General features: G+C 35.6%; 3 protein-coding genes across 4 annotated transcripts; 1 reads left to right on the top strand and 2 right to left on the bottom strand.

The window, feature by feature from the left end:
- Nucleotides 1-317: 317 nt before the first annotated feature.
- WDR79 (Telomerase Cajal body protein 1 homolog) lies at nucleotides 318-8767 on the bottom strand. 2 transcript variants are annotated; one of them, XM_089642509.1, is made up of 5 exons: nucleotides 8690-8767; nucleotides 5763-5951; nucleotides 3498-3667; nucleotides 2856-3130; nucleotides 318-1303 (listed from the first exon to the last, which is right to left on the bottom strand). In XM_089642509.1, exons 2-5 carry the CDS (start codon nucleotides 5852-5854, stop codon nucleotides 1016-1018), a joined length of 825 nt encoding a protein of 274 aa, XP_089498635.1. In that variant the 5' UTR covers nucleotides 5855-5951; nucleotides 8690-8767; the 3' UTR covers nucleotides 318-1015. The 2 variants fall into 2 exon arrangements, with proteins under 2 accessions (XP_089498635.1, XP_089498634.1); XM_089642508.1 differs by having other exon boundaries at nucleotides 8052-8739.
- A 1029-nt stretch (nucleotides 8768-9796) lies between these two features.
- lin-52 (DREAM core complex component lin-52) lies at nucleotides 9797-11134 on the top strand. Its single transcript, XM_089642507.1, has 4 exons — nucleotides 9797-9853; nucleotides 10025-10129; nucleotides 10402-10500; nucleotides 10894-11134. Exons 1-4 carry the CDS (start codon nucleotides 9820-9822, stop codon nucleotides 11034-11036), a joined length of 381 nt encoding a protein of 126 aa, XP_089498633.1. The 5' UTR covers nucleotides 9797-9819; the 3' UTR covers nucleotides 11037-11134.
- Nucleotides 11135-11496: 362 nt separating this feature from the next.
- LOC149415649 (putative cytochrome P450 301a1, mitochondrial) lies at nucleotides 11497-18206 on the bottom strand. The gene is made up of 10 exons (XM_089642242.1): nucleotides 17885-18206; nucleotides 17371-17608; nucleotides 17087-17280; nucleotides 15548-15743; nucleotides 15220-15341; nucleotides 14760-14866; nucleotides 13149-13309; nucleotides 12989-13054; nucleotides 12293-12506; nucleotides 11497-11632 (listed from the first exon to the last, which is right to left on the bottom strand). The coding sequence occupies exons 1-10, from the start codon at nucleotides 18204-18206 to the stop codon at nucleotides 11522-11524; spliced, it is 1731 nt and encodes a 576-aa protein (XP_089498368.1). The 3' UTR covers nucleotides 11497-11521.
- Between the last annotated feature and the right edge of the window lie 620 nt (nucleotides 18207-18826).

Raw genomic sequence — 18826 nt, 5'->3', positions numbered from 1 at the left:
AAAAGTGTCTTAACTAAATACTTAAACGAAATATTCGAGTCTGAAAATACAACCGAATTTTTTTGCCGAATTTGGATTTCGCAAATTTGTTCATAACGTGGCGAGTAATTTGCGCTCCCATGTAAAAATGTCTATTCATTCAAAAGCAGATTTTACTTTTAAGAAGTAAATGGTGATATCATAATGCGAGATGCCTATTTACTGTCGGATTGATTTATTGACGAATCACAGTCAGCCTTACGCCCTTCGTTCTTCAACAGTTGATTTTACCCCTCGCCATTATCTTCTCGTCTATTAATTCCTATGTCTGTGTTTATAGATTACATTCATAAAGTTTTATGCGCAACGAAATATGGACGACTAGTTTGCGCTTGCACGGGAGTCTTGTACTTGAATAATGACCTGATAGGAATTACTACTGGAGAGTACTTTTGTATATCGATGACTAAAATATGTCGATATTCAAAATATCGATGTAGTTGTAAGTTATCTAAAGACAACCAGTGCAATGCACAATTGCACATACCAAGGAACCGGTTCTGCAGTCAGTTTATTGCATCTACGATGGCTTAAAAAAAATGTGGAAGGAAGGAAAAGTTTTTTTAGAAATGTACCATAAACATTTTATTAAAAAAATTTTGAAAGAAGAAGGTACCTCTAACTTCCTTTTTTCTCTGAATGAAGCATCAAATTTGGTAATAAAAAACACAAGTATATATTTATATTTTTTATTTAGGTTATTTTTTTATAAAAAAATTCGGAATAACATTCACTTGATGACACTTCAAAAAAGCATTTAGGTTCTCGTTTTATTAATACCAATACCTCAAAAGAGTCCCAACTGCCCAGAACTGTTATTAAACTGAAGGGACAGAGGAGGAGAAGAGGTTGATTGGAAAGTGTCTGGCTATTCAGATCCGATCACCAAACAATGCGAATGCCATTTCAAACAAAGTTTCGATTCGGAATGGTCATCTTTCACCGGGGCGATATTAAGAGTAACTAGCACTCTGCTTTAGATGTTTAGATGTATCCAAGGTTTAAAAATATCAATTTTTGACTTTCCGGTCCACCAGAATTGTAGATTGTTCTCAACCACTTGCTTATTATTTTTTGATTCGCTCATTTCCGTTTTGGAGATATTTTCTTCAATGCTTATGGTGGTTTTTTCCATGGTCTCGTCATCTTCTTCATCAATAAGGGGATCCTCATTGTAAATATGATGCTGGCCTGAACATGTGGCGAGGATGGGTCGGTATGGATGAATGGAAACTCCATTGCAGCAGTCACTGTGAAGGGGATACTGAAATAACAAAATTGTTGAGCAATTATTATCATTACCTTATATTTAAAAGTTGTCCAAAGAAGTGAGGAGATCACTGAGCAGTTCTCAAGAGAGTGCTGATGCAAACCCTATTGTATGGCAGTGAAGCATGGAAGAGGAAGAGACTGAATGCTGTCAAAACAAGATTCCTCAGGTGTAAGTGTGGTAAAACCATGTTAGAAATCGATTAACTATTTCTATACAAATCGAAGATTTCTAAAAATGGCATTTGAAATATTTTGAACAATTTTTTTTTCATGATGCAAATGGTTCTAGTGAATAAACTAAATATTACATATTTCGTAATTTCATAATTACCTTTAATTCATGACTTATTTGTGATCTGTTATATTTTAATCATAATACAAAATTAACACTGTTTCAACTTATTTCTCTAAATTTTTGTTTGTGTGCGTTATATTATTTTCCTGCCAAACTAGACAATATTTGATTGTTTTTTTATTGACCCAGGAGCAGAGCACAACTCATAGTAAAATTGTATCACTAACAACTCAAAATTTGATTTTTTTTACTTGTCCCTGTTAGAAGTAGAAGTACGCCATTGAAATGCTGAGATCCAGAAAGAATGCAAGGCTAAAGAAGGCTTAGTGAACAAGATTAAGAAAGGAACGCTTAGTTGGTTTGACAATGAAAAGCAAATGAATGAAGAAAAGGGTGTAAGGAGATTATATGTCATAAAAGTGAATGGTAGAAAAAGTCAGGGGCACCCGAGAAAGATATGGCAAGCTTAAATAAATGAAATACTTGAGCTAGGTAGGGTTAATAATAATAAGTAACAAATATAGATAATGTTATCCTCACTGGGATCTCCCGTGCTTAGGATTTCATTTATATATTATTCAAATTTAGTAGTATCGATAATATGAAGTAATTATAAATATATTTTGTAGTGTTTTTTTCTGAAATAATTATAAATATATTACATGGTGTTTTTAGTGCAGTTGAGTGATTTCGGTTTCAGTCTGTATTTGTTATATTTTGTTATTTTTTTTATTTCTTGATGAGAGGAATTTACAACACATAGGTGGGAGTTAATAGGTACAATTTGACATTGGAATTTGATATTAAAATTATAAGTTTCACGCGCGAAACAGAACAAAAATAGAAAAATAATCATAAGTATAAGTTATTTTCTATTTCTTATCTCCCTATGTTTTGTATCAAGTTTTTTTTATTTGAGATTTAAATGTTGCAATATTGTTGTGAGTTTTGAATGAGAGTGGGATTTTGTTGTAGAGTTTTGTACCATAGTATAGAAAGCTTTTTTGCCCAAATGTATTTATAGTTGCTTGTTGGATATATTTTTGACCCTGAGATCATGGATAAAGAATATAAGAGTATGTTTGAATTTGAATGAAGCAAGGTGTGTGCTGAGACGGAGTTGTGTGGCAGTCCGTCCTCTCTACTATCCATGCGGAAAACTGCATGATGGTTAGTTAGTTAGTTACATACCTGCTCCAAATGACTGAAATTTTTTTTAAATTATATCAGTAGTTAAACCATGTCTCACCGCAGTGTGCTCATATGTGCTATTCATTGGTTCCGTGTTAATCTCCTCTGATAAATCCCAGGTGCTGACAATGCCATCTGTGCCGCCAGACACCAAGAATCTGCCACACGGGGAAACGTCAAAGTATATCCTCTGATTGGTGTCCGCCACCCGTTGCAATACTTTCAGCGGTGTCTTGTAGAATCTTACATCCCAAATCAAGAGATTAGAGTCTTTCCTTGCTCCAGAGATGAGCTTTATGCCATCAGGAAGAAATTTTAAATGTGTAACACCTCCTGTAACAATAATAAAATAAGCATTATGGTACTGTTGTATCTCCAGAGTTTTCTCTCTTACTCAAAACACTTACAATGGGCTCTGATATCTTCATTAGCAGGCGGTAGGAATAATCTGGACCCCAACTTCGAGGTTGGCACCTTTTTTACTGTCCTATTATTCTCGACAGCTAATGCCATCTATGGCTAACCTAATATACTAATCTTATGCCATTTATGGGTGAGCTCATATACTAATATCAAGGATTTCACAGGTACCTTATAAGTAGACATGGGAAAATATTCACTAACAATGTATCAGGAATAATCAGGAAGAAAAATGACATACATATTCAGAAAAAACTATAAGAATTAGAAGATTGTTTACCTGAATGGTAGCGTAATTTGCCTATGCTCTTTGTCTTTCCTTCGTAGATATCGTACAGACTGATTTCTGTACTCCAAGAACCAACGGCAATCAGGGAATCACAGACTGGTGACACAGCCAAACAGGATGCTGTACTGTTTATTCGCTGGCTCACACATTCTCTTCCCGGTCTGAAAATTTAATATTTTCATTAAAATAACTTTCATAAAATACCCCGGAATTGGCAATATTAAACTGCACATGGCATCCTTGTCAGCAATATTCAATTTTCAATCTTTCCTACAGTAATGACCACCACTTGCAACATTGGCAACAATGGAACTTAGCATTGCAAGGCCAGTCACCAGCAGTGGCGGCTTGTACTCACAAAATGAGTGGTGCCCTAAAAATATTGTCAGTCTTTCCCCTGCACCAGGTAAAGAATACTGCCAATTTGTAAGCTTAAACTGATCTGCTGGAATTATTGGTATGCGAACTGTAAACTAAAGTGGCACGACAAATAAATGTATTGTGGCTTCGGATATTTCTTAGCGTCGAAGAGTTCTGAGGCATTGGTGAGCGCCATTCATGTTTTGGAGAAATTTCAATACTATCAACATTCACCCTCGGAGCATTTAGATCATTGCTGTTCCCAGGTGACATTTCTCAATGAACAATATGGAATCTGCGTGACTTATGACATGTCGTACAAAGAATGAAAATTCGAGCTGGTTGAATTTCACTTTTTGATATAGTGGCATACAGAGCTCCGGGCCAAAAAAACCCCTTTCTCTTTCATCATGAGTTAAGATTATGGTTGTTGAAAAATAAGATTTAGTTTTCTGTGAAAATTTATTTGCAATGGTACATGGCTGCAGTTAGGGGGATAATTTACGTAGGATTTGTTTCGGTTTTTTAAATTCAGTTTTGGCATTTACATCGTACTGGGCGAGACAATTGATGGATGCGTTTTTATGGGTTGGAATGCCCGAATAAAAAGATTCTGCGAGACTTATGATGTGGTCTTTAAGGAGAGGGACTTCAGAGTCACGGTGGAGCTGGGAAACCCTCATCCACTTGGACGCATTGTGCTGCGGTTGTTTCGCTTACTGAAGTCAACATGACTTCAGTGTGGTCTGCAAATTTGCCTGTTTTAGTTTTTTTTGTACGATGGTCGTAGATACTGGGGCGGGGGATATCACTTAAGTAGATGTTGAAGAAGGTTGGTGAGAGAAAAGATCCTTGAGGGACACCAGCTCTTAGCAATCTCACGGTTGAAAAAATTTCATCTAATTTGATTTTAAATTTACGATGTTTAATAAAATTAGCTATGAGTTGAAGGATTGGCAGGGGGATACCGAGGAAGTGCATTTTATAAATGAGACCTCTGTGTCAGACTTTTTCGAATGCTTTGCAGACGTCTAGGGAGAGGAGTACTGTGTGTTGGCGATCATTAAAACCATTAGTAATTTGTTCGACCACCCGCAGAAGTTGGTGGAGAGTGGAATGGCCCAATCGAAAGCCGTGTTGAAAATCAGGGATGAGTTTGAGTTTGTTTACTATTGATTTGAGTATGGTAAGTTTTTCTATTATTTTTCCTGCACGGAAGGAGGCTGATTGGTCTGTGGTTTTGGGGCTGCAGGGGGTCTTTGCCAGGTTTGGGGATGAGAATAACGGCCTGTATTTTGGGCCCGTGAGGGGACATATTCTGGTGAGGGGTTTTCTGAGGGACTTCGAGTTTCCTGAAGGCTGTTTGGTCGTCGTTGAGAGTGGAGATAAAGTCGTGCCACTGTTCGTTTCTTTACTTTTCTAGTTCTACTTTGACTTGGTGTGCGAGGCGGTTCATGCGAATGCGTTCGATCGGGTTTGAGAATTTAACTTATTACGTATTATACATGGTGTTAAAGGATGTACTTGACATAATCACATGTACATTAACCATTCAAATAATGTCAAGAATCACCGTTTAACGTAAGTCATGTATGTCGCTTAACCTCTGGAAAACCGTTCGTGCACTAATGATGAGAATTTTTTTCCGCCGACAAAACCGTTCATACGCTGCTGGTATTGGAATTTCGCCCCAGCTGGGGTTTTCTGATATACGATTTAAACCTGTATGCCATGAGAAAGTGCATAATTTTTTTTAACAGCATCGCTTGCACTTGAAACACTTTAGAGTTCATTTTTGATTCCATTTATAATTTCCCTCAAAAAGGGTCTGGTGTTCCAAAGGTTAACACCCTGATTAATTTACTTTGATTTTTGGTAATATTATTATTACCAAACCTGTTAGTGTCAAATGTCTTGAGGCTTTTCTTGTATCCAGCGTGGATTTGAGTGCCATCAGCGGAGAAGCAGGTGGACAGCGCTGGCTCCATTTCATCCACGGCGTTGTATCCGCGATAGGAGCAACGCAGGCCGCCGTTGAAGGCATCCCAAAGCTGCAGGGGGCAATGCTGCCGGGTTGTCAGCCAGCTAAAATATCATTGACTAAAATATCTACTATATAAGAAATTAACTCATCATTTAAAAAATCGTTACATGTAAGATAATTTATAAGCACTTTTACTTTTTGTTAACATTAAAATTACATATATTGGCCCATGGGACTGAACCAGTTAAGAACATGTTCAAAGTTGTCTTAGAAGATGGTTTAGTAACTAAGTGAATAGGGATGTGCCGTCCATAGGCACATAAGCACTGCCTACCCTACCTTTCACACATATATCTATATAAATAAAAATGTAAATGTTCGTTTGTTCAAAATCTTAAGTCTCCAAAAGTTGTTCACCGTTTTTCTATCTGCACAGAAAGACTGAGCCATAGCAACGCGTGGCGAGGTACAGCCGGTGCTTAAATATTATTATTGCAAGAAATCAATCTACTATCAAAAATACGCACAAAGCATTCATTCATTCATTCACTTAGAGCTAGCCGCCACTGAATGTGGGACAAAAAGGTTAAACGTGGATAAATGAAAAAAAAACTGAACTCTTTCTTCAAGAGGTATCGTTAAAATATATTTTGCATTTTCTCAACCATTAGCATATAGATGGTGTCCTATAGCCCACATACCTGAGATCCACTCTCGAGAAAGCTATGCACTAAGCTAAAGTAAAGCAACCTTATAACGGCAGATTAGTCAACTCCTTTGAATTGTGTATGATAAAACCCAACATTTTTGTGGCTGATTTACAGATTTTTTTCAATGAGTATGAAATTTTAAAGTCCTTGCAAGTGGTCATGTGCTTCATAGATGTATACTTATCTTTCATATTGTGATTAAAATATATCATAACATTATCTTAGTTAAGTTATTAGTGGCTCAGAAATGAGTTTGAATAATGAAAAATTATGAGCTGCAATGTTTATTTATCTTAATGAAGCTATGGAAGAAGGTTAAGGTTCTGAATATATTTCATTGGAAAACCATCAGCGATTTATCAAGCAGGTGGAACTGTAGCTGATATGTCATTGTCGTGGCTGCATCCGAGTGGCTCAACTCTTCAATCAAATAGCGATAGATTCAGATGATGCGGCGATCTCGAGTCTATATGGCAGACTGGGATTACACTATCCTCCCAGACCTGCTGGATTAAAATTAAACCCCATTTAATGATTTCATGGTGTATTCATAGCCCGCATAACTTAAATGAGCATTGTAATTGTCCCTCATTAGAAAACGTTGACCATATAACGTATCTGGGTCTAAAAATTGATGGAAATTTAAAATGGACCAAACACATTAGCTATTTAGAGAATAAAATTTAAAAAACTAAGTTATTTTTTCAAAACTGTCAGGAATGTGCTCATTAAAAAAGGCTTAATCAAAATTTACATGGCTCTCTGCCAATCACTGTTAGAATACGGTATTATCGGATGGGGCAATGCAAATAAAAATATACTAAATCCACTAATTAAAACTCAAAAAGCCATAATGAAAATTATACTGAAAGTTCCTGTGAGAACTAGCACTGACGAAATCTTCACCAATCTTAACATCATGTCAATTAAACAACTATATTCTAAAACTATACTCATTTACATTCATAAGTACAAAACCCAAGAAATAACAACAAACACGTAAAATAGAAACACTAGATCTCAAGGTCAAAAACTTATCCAACAAATAACTACTAATACAACTTTTGGGCAAAAAAGCTTCTTATATCATAGTATTAAACTCTACAATAAAATACCACTCTCACTCAAAAACCTCAACATTATAACATTTGAATCTCAAATAAAAAGCTGGATACTTAATATAGGGAGATCTGAAATAGAAAATATACTGATATCAAACACAGACTAAAACCGAATCTACTAAACTGAACTATACAAAAAAAAACACTATCTTACTTATTTTTAAATTATTTAAAAAAAATATATATATATATATACTACATGATATATGTTTATAATTAAATTCATATGTTACTTTGTTGTAATGTTAATTTCTTATAATTAAATTATAATATGTAAATGAAATCCTCAGCATGGGAGATCCCAGTGAGGATATCATTATCTCTATATGTTACTAAGAAAAGAAGACAATAAATCATTATTATTATTTACCAGCAGCTTTCCGGAATTAGGCTGTTCATGCCAGGATACCAGCAAAAATCATAGATCATACCACTTTCCGGCAACTTTATCACAGAATCTAAAACATCAATAGACCTAGTCTCACTAATTTCATCTCCTAGATATAAATCCCGCGGTAATTCCAACAACTGAATACCTCCGTTGTTTATCACAGTCAAACAGCAGGTCCCATCCGGAGACCACTTACATCCCCTTAAATATGTCTGCTTATTCCCGTATTTTATTGACGGGTGCCAGGAAGACACACACAGTTCAATGAGACAATCACTTCTTGTTCTTGGTAAAGGAATGCTATTAAGATCTATTTCATTGACATGTTCAATATTTGAATTACTTAATTCATATAAATTCTCTGTTTCATTGATGTTATCTTCCAATTGCTGTGGAAGTTCTATCCGCGCATTGAAAGTCGTATCATTATGCTCTGAAACAGAATGAAGAAACTCTGCTTCTGCAGCTCCAATTGGAACATAAGCCTCTTCCATGTTTAATGACGTGGATAGTAATATACTTCGATAATGTAATGGAGTGCAAATACTACAAAACTACTATTCACATTTTGAAAACTATGCGCATTTGACACTTGACACCATAAACAAACCACTCACGCTTGACACTTCCTTCAGCAGTTTCCATAAATAAACCACTCTGCAGTTTCAAAATATAGGCCCATTATAGGCCATAGACTAATAGTCATAGATTCAAAGCCCACACAGTACGCACCGTGATACAGGATTTTCCAATAAGAGGTGTTATTTTGAATAGCCCGCTATATCGGTAGATGTTACTTTTGAAGCAGTCACATTTTGACATTTGACAAGTAGAAACTACGCCATTAATAAAAATGGAACGATACACGCTTCAACAACGCATTGAAAATATTAAAATTCACTTGAGTGAATCAAATGCAAATCATCTTGAGTGATGAGGCCCATTTCCACTTCAGTGGCTTCGTCAACAAGCAAAATTGTCGAATCTGGGGCTCGGAAAACCAAAGATTTATTATTGAAAAGCCCCTCTATCCTCAACGTGACTGTTTGGTGCGGTTTATGGTCCGGCGGAGTCATTGGACCTTACTTTTTCGAAAATGAGGCTGGAGCAACAGTTACGGTGAATGGATTGCGCTATCGAGAGATGATTAATTATTTTTTTATGGTCGGAATTGGATGGTATTGATCTGGACAACGTTTACTTTCATCAAGACGGCGCTACGTGCCACACAAGCAACGAAACCATTGATCTTTTACGATTGAATATCAAAATAACACCTTTTATTGGAAAATCCTGTATATGGCTTACTTTAAAAATTAAGTTTTTAAAAATTATATAAATCATAAGGAGTTACTTAGATTCAAATTCTGGCAATATTCTTTATTCATGGAATAAACCTGATTATTATAATAAGAGATTTTAATCTATTGCAAACTTGAGACTAGGTAACAAAAAAAATAATATTACTGTACGTTAGTATTTGATTTTAATATTATGTATCTGAAAATATTGTTATTTTGTATCTCTTTGAGTAATTGGCAGTGTCCGTATTGTATTTATTTACTTCTGTTATGTGCTTTTTTTAAATATACACCATTGATTGTCTAACTTCAAAATATCTTTATATTTATTTTTTAATAATATTATTTTCTCTACTTCTATTTCAAAGCAGTGCTTGCTTACGCACAATAATTTAGATTTGTTACAACTTCATTGCTAACTTCATTGTAGTTGATAAAAATATAAAATGGCTGAGAAACAACCCGCCATCATTCAAGAAGGTAATTTTTGTTATCACTTTTTGTGGAAAATCTGGTCATTCTTTGCGATTCAGTTATTGAATAACCTTTTTGTTTATGAGATTTCTCTATTTGTTGATTATTTCATTGGATATTTACGAATAATCTTCATTTTTCAATTCTCTAATTTGAGGCGAACTCTATTTGTCACAGGGCAGGCAACTGTTGTAGATGATATCCCTTTGACATCTTTGGAAGAAAGTTTACTAAGCTTGGAAAAACTAGACCGAGCATCTCCAGAAATATGGCCCGAACAAAGTAAGATTTGAAGTGAAATTCCACAAATATTTTGTGCTAAACTTGTTTGTGTTTATTCTTACAAAATATTTTGACTTTGACATTTTGATCAATACAATATTTGTATTGTAAAGTTGGCAGCCTGCATCGTGTGTGATATCTCCCGTTATAGTCTTCAACCGTATTTTATTTTTTAAATATTTGGTTTGAAATCATTTTAAGAATGAGCTGTGATAAAAATAACAATCAGTCCGACGAAAGCAATGACGAATGTTCTGTGGATTCTTTTCCAGTTCCTGGACTATCGGAGTATGTGACCCTCCAATCCCCAAACCAATCTCCCCCTTCATGGAGTCGTGGACTGACTAGCGATGACATTAACCTCATGCACCGTAAGTTTCATAATTCCAGTTTTATCTCAATAATGCAAATCCTTTCAAATCTCTAGTTTGAAAGGATTTTAGCTAGCCTTTTGGCTGAGCTCGAGAATTAATTATAATTATAAACTTCTGTCATATTTGCCAAAATATTTAGCCTCTTGATTGTGGTGAGCCTAGTCTGCCTTCTCTCTGAACACCAATTATATATGAAGTTCTGTATTGTAGATTCCATTTGGTGTATAATTTTCCTTATAATGTATTTTCTTTCGTGTTGTGATAGTTATACATAAACAACTACATAACCTATCATTAATATTTAAACCATTGGCCAAAAATGAGTGTATTTTTACCGTAAAAACCATGTGCGATTGTGTATTTGATGAATGGTAATTTATTTGTTAACAGAGTTAGGATCCCTCTCCACCAGTAACTTGATTCTGGAGGTGAAGAAGCTTCATGACTTGGCATACAAATTAGGAGTGGAGGAAGCCAAAGAGATGACCCGCGGGAAGTACTTAAATGTCTTCACTTCCAGGCGACACCGTTAGCATGTTCCTCAAAGTCATTTTAATTAGATCTAGCATTATAGTAAATAATTTATTGTGTAACAAACCTGTTTAATTTTATGTTAGAAGTTGAATAAAAATACACAACTTCAAAATGTGGTTTTAATTTTTGTATATACAATATTATATTACTGTGTGCAGTCATAGGCTTCTTAATCTCTTAAATAGTATAAAATAATGTCGCTTTCAGAGTCTGTCTGTTTGTGAGCTTATTCCCTCTAAATTACCCAACGGATTTTGATAGGGTTTTCTCTATCATTCAGAGAATTTCTTCCGGAAGGTTTATAATATATACATATATTTATAGAAAGTAGAGAAACATCGGGTACACGTCAGCTAGTTTTAAATAAGTAGTTATGTTTATTTATTTCAAAAGGTAAAACAAATTCATTAGTTTTGGTAATAATAGTGTTACAAGTAGAAGTTGTATTCATAATAAATTATCGGCACACATATTTATTTTGCTTTCATTCTCTGTCTATAAACCTGAAGCGTAGAGGTTGTTCAGGCATGGCGATTAGCTTCGTGACGGGGGTAACGTCTCCATAGTTATACTCTACTTTGTAATTCTTGATAATCTGTAATACATCAATATTATTTCACTTGTTCAAATACTAATAAATTCTTTTTAAGATTTAATATTATGGTTAGTATCTACATCCATCATAACTAAGCAGTCCTTTTCATAGAATTCGAACAATTCATCAAATTTCAATGTTTATTTTCAAGTTTTGTGAAACTTCTATTCATGTACTGTTATTAAATCACTATGGGTCAGATGTTTCACAGAACTTGAATAGCACTTTTACAGAACTTGAATTTGAAATTTGACGAATTGTTCAAATTTAGCCAATTTTACCCTTTACATGCTGAACATTTTAAATGCAATGGTACATTGTCAATAATTTATTTCAGACAATTGCATTATTTTGCATCATTGATCCCTTCGGCATCGACCCACAGTTGGGAAGCACGCCAAATGCGTACCCGATATTTGACACAGTTGACATTTATCACATGAGAACGAGTCGTTTCCGCAACTCATTCTTGAGTTCAACAGCCCAGCGAGGTGATACAGGCCTTGAGGAAAATTATTTTCCTCTGTGGAGAGTCAATGTAAAAAATAAATATATATATGTATATATACATATATATATATATATAATATATGATCGAGCAGAGAAAGTTTTTGGACAATGTAAAATTTAATTAAATTATGTGAAATTCACGGTTTTTACCTTAGCCGTGAGTGTGGACAACATGATATTTGCCAAACCTTGTCCGATGCACTTTCTGGAGCCGAATCCAAATGGCAGAGTGGCCAGCGGATGCAGCTCCTTTACATCCGGCTTCAGCCACCTCTCCGGGTAGAAACGCTTTGAGTCGTCAAAGATCTCCTCTTTCAGCCCCGTCACCTGCATGGCCATCACCATGGTGGTGCCGTGGGGAATTCTTTGGGAAAATAACATTTGGGCTTTCATTTCATCTTGGGAAACACTATTATTTTTTTACCCTTAGGAACCGGAGCCCTGCAATTGCAGTGTTGAAGAATTGTGCCCAAACACTGCATTTGCAGTGTCAACCTTATATATTTATTTTACCTTTGGATATTACTTCTACAGGGTTTGTTAAACACAAAAATCAAAATGTCATTTTTCAAGTATGGTATCGTCTTCATGTTGGCTTTAACAAAAATGTATTTTTATTTATTTAATATTCTCGCCGGCTCCTACGGGTTTAACGTCCAACACCATGAATCTTATTAAATTTATCAAACATCATGGTTTTTGTAACTTAAATCTTTTGAAATACTGTGATACTCTCTAATAACTTTTCCAAGGGAAAAAAAAAACTTGTGAGATAATTTTTCAAATTCAGTCTTCAAGGGACCTTCAATTAATTTATAAAATTGTTAAAATATTAAAAGCGCTTACTTGTAATGGTCCACTACAATGTTCTTGGGCAATATACGAGTTAGTACGGGGAATGGAGGGACCAGCCTGTAATTAGTTAATTATTTTAGATATGTTTACGTTATAAAAAAAGACATATTTATATTCCCCGCAGAATCGATTTGATGCTGCAAACATTTACCTCAGGCTTTCTTTGATACAGGCTTTCAAATATGGAAACTCGGATATCTGTTCATAATTCATTGCGCTCTTTGGCACTCCGGTAAGTTCTTCGTAAAGTCTCTTCTGTGCTCTCTGGCTCCTGGAGAGATGGTAAAGGATAAAGCTCATCGCACTTGCTGACTAGAATATTAATCAATGGTTATTTTTATTAGAATAATGTTGTTGATTTATTTAAGGCTTTCAACGGAATTCAATTCAATTTATTATTTTAAAAACATTACAAAATTGTTCATTTTAATGCTTTTTTAAAATAAATTTGTAAAGGAGAATTACATAAATATTAAATTGGGTATCAACTATGCTAGTAGCAATGATAGATAGTAGTAGAGACTATGTATGAATGTGAATAAGGCAAGGAGTGTGTGCCAAGACCAAGTTGTTTGGCGGTCCATCCTCTGTCTTGAAACAGCATGCGGTGAAACAATGTGATGGTTAGTTAGAAGCAACAGAGCTTTTAATGTCGATATCCAAAATGATTCTCTTCAATAGCAAGATTGCTCTCTCTACCGGCATGACCATCGGCAAGTTAGTCCTGCAGGAATATGGAACAGTCTATGCTGTCGGTAACTGAGATTACCACCGGTAATACACAAATGAATAATCTCCACGATAGCTGAGTTTACAAACCATCCACGAATCAGTCTGTAGCAATGTGTACATCCCTTCTGACCCGTACCTGGTTCATTCAGAGCATACCAAAAGAAAGTCGCTAGGATAGAGCCACGGTAGTAGCCATACTTCCTCATGTAGAGAAATTTCTTTTGAACTTTTCAACAAGAGGGAATACTTTGCCACTTTCAAGTCTACTCCTTGCTGAATATAATTATTAAGAGCTGGGTATCTCTAAACTTCCTTGCAGTGCGTAGAACAAAGTGCAGTATACTCAATGAAGTGTTGCAAGCCATCTGAATATGTCTGAAGTATAAGCATATTATCAAACATCACTAAGGACGGGTTGTTTCGGAGAATTTGAACAATTCATCAAATTTCAACGTTCATTTTCGGGTTCTGTGAAAGACTTATTTAAATTCTGTTTTTATATCATTGTAGGCTAGTTGCTTGACAAAACTGAAATAAAAACAGAACTTGAAAAAGTCTTTCACAGAACTTGAAAATGAACGTTGAAATTTGATGAATTGTTCAGATTCTCCGAAACAACCCGTCCTAAAAGTGGGCTGTTTCACAAAATTTGAACAATTCATCATATTTCAAGATTTCTAAGGACGGGTTGTTTCGGAGAATCTGAACAATTCTTCAAATTTCAAAGTTGATTTTCAGGTTCTGTGAAAGATTTTTTCAAGTTCTGTTTTTATTTCAGTTCTGTCAAGCAACTACCCTATGCTGAAATATTAACAGAACTTGAATAGGACTTTCACAGAACCCGGAAATCAACGTTGAAATTTGATGAATTGTTCAAATTCTCCGAAACAACCCGTCCTTAGGTTCTGTTATATCATTATTGGCTAGTTGTTTCACATAACTGAAACAATAACAGCATTTTACAGAAAATTAAATTTTATGGAATGTTCAAATTCTGTGTACAACCGGCCCTAAGTATGTATATACTTACGGAGTTGACCCCTACAATCAGCATATCCATAAAGGATGTGAGAATATCTTCAGATTTCATTTTCTCACTTAGTAATAGTGCCTTGATGAGAGCTCGGGGCTCTGAATCTAAAGTTAAACAATTACATTTATATTTTCGGAATAAAACAAATTCAATTCATAACAGCATAATAGAAAAGTTACGAAATATCAGAAAAATTAATATTTTATGGACTTTTTTATATTTGTCAAGCTCACAATTGAAAATACCCAATTTTTATAGTTATTGTAATTTTATTACAGTCTGTTCAAACAAAAAAATTGTTTACAGTTTGTTCTATATTCATCCACCTTGAATAGAGCGTGTGGAGCGCGCAGGTACGTTAAATCGACTCTTATTTAGCAACGTTGCTTATCACTTGGTAAAGTGGCGTTGATGCAAAATCATTAAACATAGATAAATATTCCTGTAATACAAGTACCTGAAATTTGTATTTTCTTTTCCACTGCTTTTATATCTTGATTGGTGTAAACCAACTTCTTATCCTGACTTCTTCTATTATGCAGCTCTATTTCTGTTTGCCGCACATACTGGCCGATAACACTGAAATTTAAACCATGTTTAATTATAATAACTGGACAATTTTTTTAAATATAATTAAACAAGTAAAATGGTAACCAGATAAAACAGAACATGATTAAATAATAGGTTAGGCTAGGTGTGTGTGTTTTTTTCCCTTGAATGTTCTGTTTTGTCATGGAACTAAGTAAAATAGTTTCATAGTAAGTCAATGATAGAAAAATTTGTGCCTGTCGAGAGCATTGCAGTTATCAATCAGTTTCTTGAATGCGGGAGTCTCAATTACTTTCCAGATTTGCAAGCCAGTTTCGCAAGAGGCCAGGGCCTGCGTCGTCTTGGTCAGAGCCTCCTCCAACCAGAGGGCATCCCCCTGGGGGCTGTCGTAGCCCTCTAGCAGTCCCAGGCGCTCGCTGAAGAGAATATGCCCTGGGATATGGAGAAGATGATAAAATAAGCAATAAACTATTGTATCTATTTAAGACCTAACCGCAGAACGATAAAGGGTAATCCCTACAAAACCGTATGTCTTTTATTATAGAAAATCTGCATGTCTACAAGGTTCAAAGTGATCAGTATGGTGATAAGTCACGAGAAGTTACAACACCTCATAATAGCTTCATATTTATCATCAAAGTTATGTAGTTGATAAAAATAATATCATGTAAGTAGATATTACAAAAAAATCAGTAAATAAGTATATGAAATCGAAGATGGAACTACATAGCACGCAGAGGCGGATTTGCAGTCTTGGCCGCCCCAGACCATGTAGCCGCCCCTTTCTCAGTACCCATCATATTGACCAGGAGTATCCAAACTTTTCAGTAAGTTCCTAGGGTCAAAACCGTTTTAATTTTCCTGCCATTATCATTCATGGTTCATGGGGTGAGATTTGTCCAGGTCTTGGCGGCGGATACGTCTGCCCACCTGCTGCGTGGCGGGCCGGATCGAGAGAGACTGGGTGAGGGAGGCCTTTTGACCTTTCCAGGCGGACTATCTTGACCCATCGCCTTGCACCGCAGTTGGAGGGATGTATTCATACGTATGTCACTCCTGGACACACTAATCCCCAGATTCCTACCCACCCCTCATACATTTTCCTTTTCAGAACTTCCTATCCTTCCCTTCCTTAAAAAGACCCTCCACACAGCATCACCTAAGATGACATAGGTCGTGAGGGAAAATATTTTCCTCAAAGCCTCCTGTATGGAATTAATGTAAAAAAATACGCTTGCTAAATTCGCTAGTTCAATTGCTGTATAATAATATATGATTGTCGCAGGCCGGATTGATGACATTGGCGGGCCGTTTTTTGGAGACCCCTGATATAGACTATAGACTACATGTCATAATGAATTTACTTTATTGACAACTTTTAGCTATTATGCATAACAATACCTAACGCGGTTCAGTCACTAGCGCAACTGAATCACGGTAGGGATTGGAAATACGCGAGCGGGCGAGCGACGGAGCAGGATAGGTGTGGCGAGGGCGGCTGCGGGGCGTGGGGGCGCGCTGTGTGCTGTGTGTGAACACGCTCTTGCATATCGCTATTTCGTACGTAGAATATTTAGGTACTTAGGAAGTAATTTCTTGTTATCATCTGTGACTTTTTTGTCACGATTGGCCGCCCCTAATATCTGGCCGCCCTAGGCCCGGGCCTACATAGGCCTAAGGGCAAATCCGCCTCAGATAGCACGCTGTTTTCGTGAGTAGGTTTTTATTTTTCGTTAATTATGTTTTAATGTTGTTGGTTTGAACGACTTTCTCACCCATACATTCCAGTGCCCACTTGAACAGTCTGTGTTCAAAACCATTCTCCACTTCATCCTGCCGGTTTCTAAGTTTAGGTATCAACGTAACGACCTCTTCGCAACAGCCATTCACTTGCTCCCTTAGCCTTGATAGAGAACTCTTCAGAGAATTCTCCACTAGCGTTCTTTGCTGATTCCACTCTTCTCCTTGTCTTTTTAAAAAAAACATACAAATTAAAGAATAATTACTTATGTGGCGATACCAAAGAATGTAAGTACCTACTTATTGAATTATTTCTTACACTGAGTACAATCCAGGGAAATCAAACTTTCTATGTTTTGTTCGGTAGTATTCGAGGGAATCAAAGGCTGATCGAACTGGCTGAGGTCCGTCTTGGTTGAACACACTCTGCATGTGGTCAGGGCGGCTCAGCAGGACAATATCCCCCCCAAAGGGGCCCATCACCCTTACAACAGGGCCGTATTTATCAAATAGGAATGATAACAACTTCACTCGCTCATTCAGTTTAAAGTAGGAACCTGTGAATTCAAATATATTTAGCACAATAAAGGCTATAGAATTTGTGTAAGAACAATAACATGGGAGATTTAATTATTGACTCTTATTCAAATTTTAATTACGTTACTTTGATTAATTTGCAAATTTACAAACTTTGTCAATAATAAATTATATCTTAACATTATACAATTGTTAGTGAAAGTTTGAGTTGATAAGAAAATCTTTTAAACATAATAATATGATGCAATATTTCCATAGCAATCCATATTACACAACAAAAAATAAGTAATAAGTACCGGCACTTAACACATTAATCATAAAACTTCTTGTTAACTGCGTACCAGCAGCTGGTATGTATTTCCATATTTTGGCTATGTATCGCACAGCATGAGGTCCAGGTACATCCTCGAAAGCGAGGGCTTGTTTTTTAATATCATCCGATTTTGATTGTACTTTCATTGGATCAGATATGTCTTTAAAACCACTATCAAATATCGGTGATATTCCCATGGATTGCTCGATATGAGTGAAAGAATTCGATAACATCTGATCATCTTTCTTTAATTTCTGTTGTTGAAAGACAGATTTATCTTTGTCAATCTTTAAGCTATCGCTCATTATTTGCGGGTTTACACCAGTACCATGAAGTCTAGTTTGATACGTTTTGAAACATTGAAAACCTTTCCCCGACACGCTGCTCTTTAGTAACAGCATTTTGAAAGCCTGAATTCAATCAGTTTAAATAAAAACTAAATTATATTTTTTCGTGAAACTTCAGCTAGTTACTTTTTATTGAACAAAATGTTTTCTCTTTTGCTTTGTAGCTCTAATTTTGAATTCCCGCTTGGAAGCTTATCACAAAAATATTCTTGAGTAAGAACTGCACATGTGATTTTATTTATTTTAATAAAAATTATAATCGGTCTTCTTAAAATAATATTTTCCAATCAAATTCTTTATCTTTGTGTATTTCAAATGAATTTATCAAATACATTTTAAATGTATAATATCCACAGAAAATTATTATTTTATTGAAATAAAATCAATTATTTTTCCAAGTAGACACCAAATGGGGTAGAAAATATTGCGTACTGGTAATCCTACTGAGAAGTGTGTAAGAGTAGACTTAGTAAAAATGTTTTTGTGTGCCCTGCGTCAGCATTATGATTAAACCGAAGTCTGTATCTACCTTTTAACTCGAGGCCTTCTGACATACGTAATGATATTATTATCGAGTG

The sequence above is a fragment of the Hesperophylax consimilis genome, chromosome 18, assembly GCF_061612785.1.
Source record: "Hesperophylax consimilis isolate HC1 chromosome 18, BYU_Hcon_1.0, whole genome shotgun sequence".
NCBI classification, from domain to species: domain Eukaryota; kingdom Metazoa; phylum Arthropoda; class Insecta; order Trichoptera; family Limnephilidae; genus Hesperophylax; species Hesperophylax consimilis.
Note: the sequence above shows the minus strand (reverse complement) of the source record. Positions and strands in the feature narration are given on the sequence as shown.

Coding starts and splice junctions, on each gene's coding strand:
- WDR79 (XM_089642508.1), bottom strand. CDS start 8,566: ATGGAAGAGGCTTATGTTCCAATTGGAGCTGCAGAAGCAGAGTTTCTT. Junction 3,668..5,762: donor AAGACATTTGACACTAACAG/GTTTGGTAATAA, acceptor TTAAATTTTCAG/ACCGGGAAGAGAATGTGTGA. Junction 1,304..2,855: donor GCACATATGAGCACACTGCG/GTGAGACATGGT, acceptor TTGTTATTTCAG/TATCCCCTTCACAGTGACTG.
- lin-52 (XM_089642507.1), top strand. CDS start 9,820: ATGGCTGAGAAACAACCCGCCATCATTCAAGAAG. Junction 9,854..10,024: donor ACCCGCCATCATTCAAGAAG/GTAATTTTTGTT, acceptor TATTTGTCACAG/GGCAGGCAACTGTTGTAGAT. Junction 10,130..10,401: donor AGAAATATGGCCCGAACAAA/GTAAGATTTGAA, acceptor ATTCTTTTCCAG/TTCCTGGACTATCGGAGTAT.
- LOC149415649 (XM_089642242.1), bottom strand. CDS start 18,206: ATGAGCGATAGCTTAAAGATTGACAAAGATAAATCTGTCTTTCAACAA. Junction 13,310..14,759: donor TGATTGTAGGGGTCAACTCC/GTAAGTATATAC, acceptor TTAATATTCTAG/TCAGCAAGTGCGATGAGCTT. Junction 12,507..12,988: donor ATTGTAGTGGACCATTACAA/GTAAGCGCTTTT, acceptor ATTTTCCCAAAG/AATTCCCCACGGCACCACCA.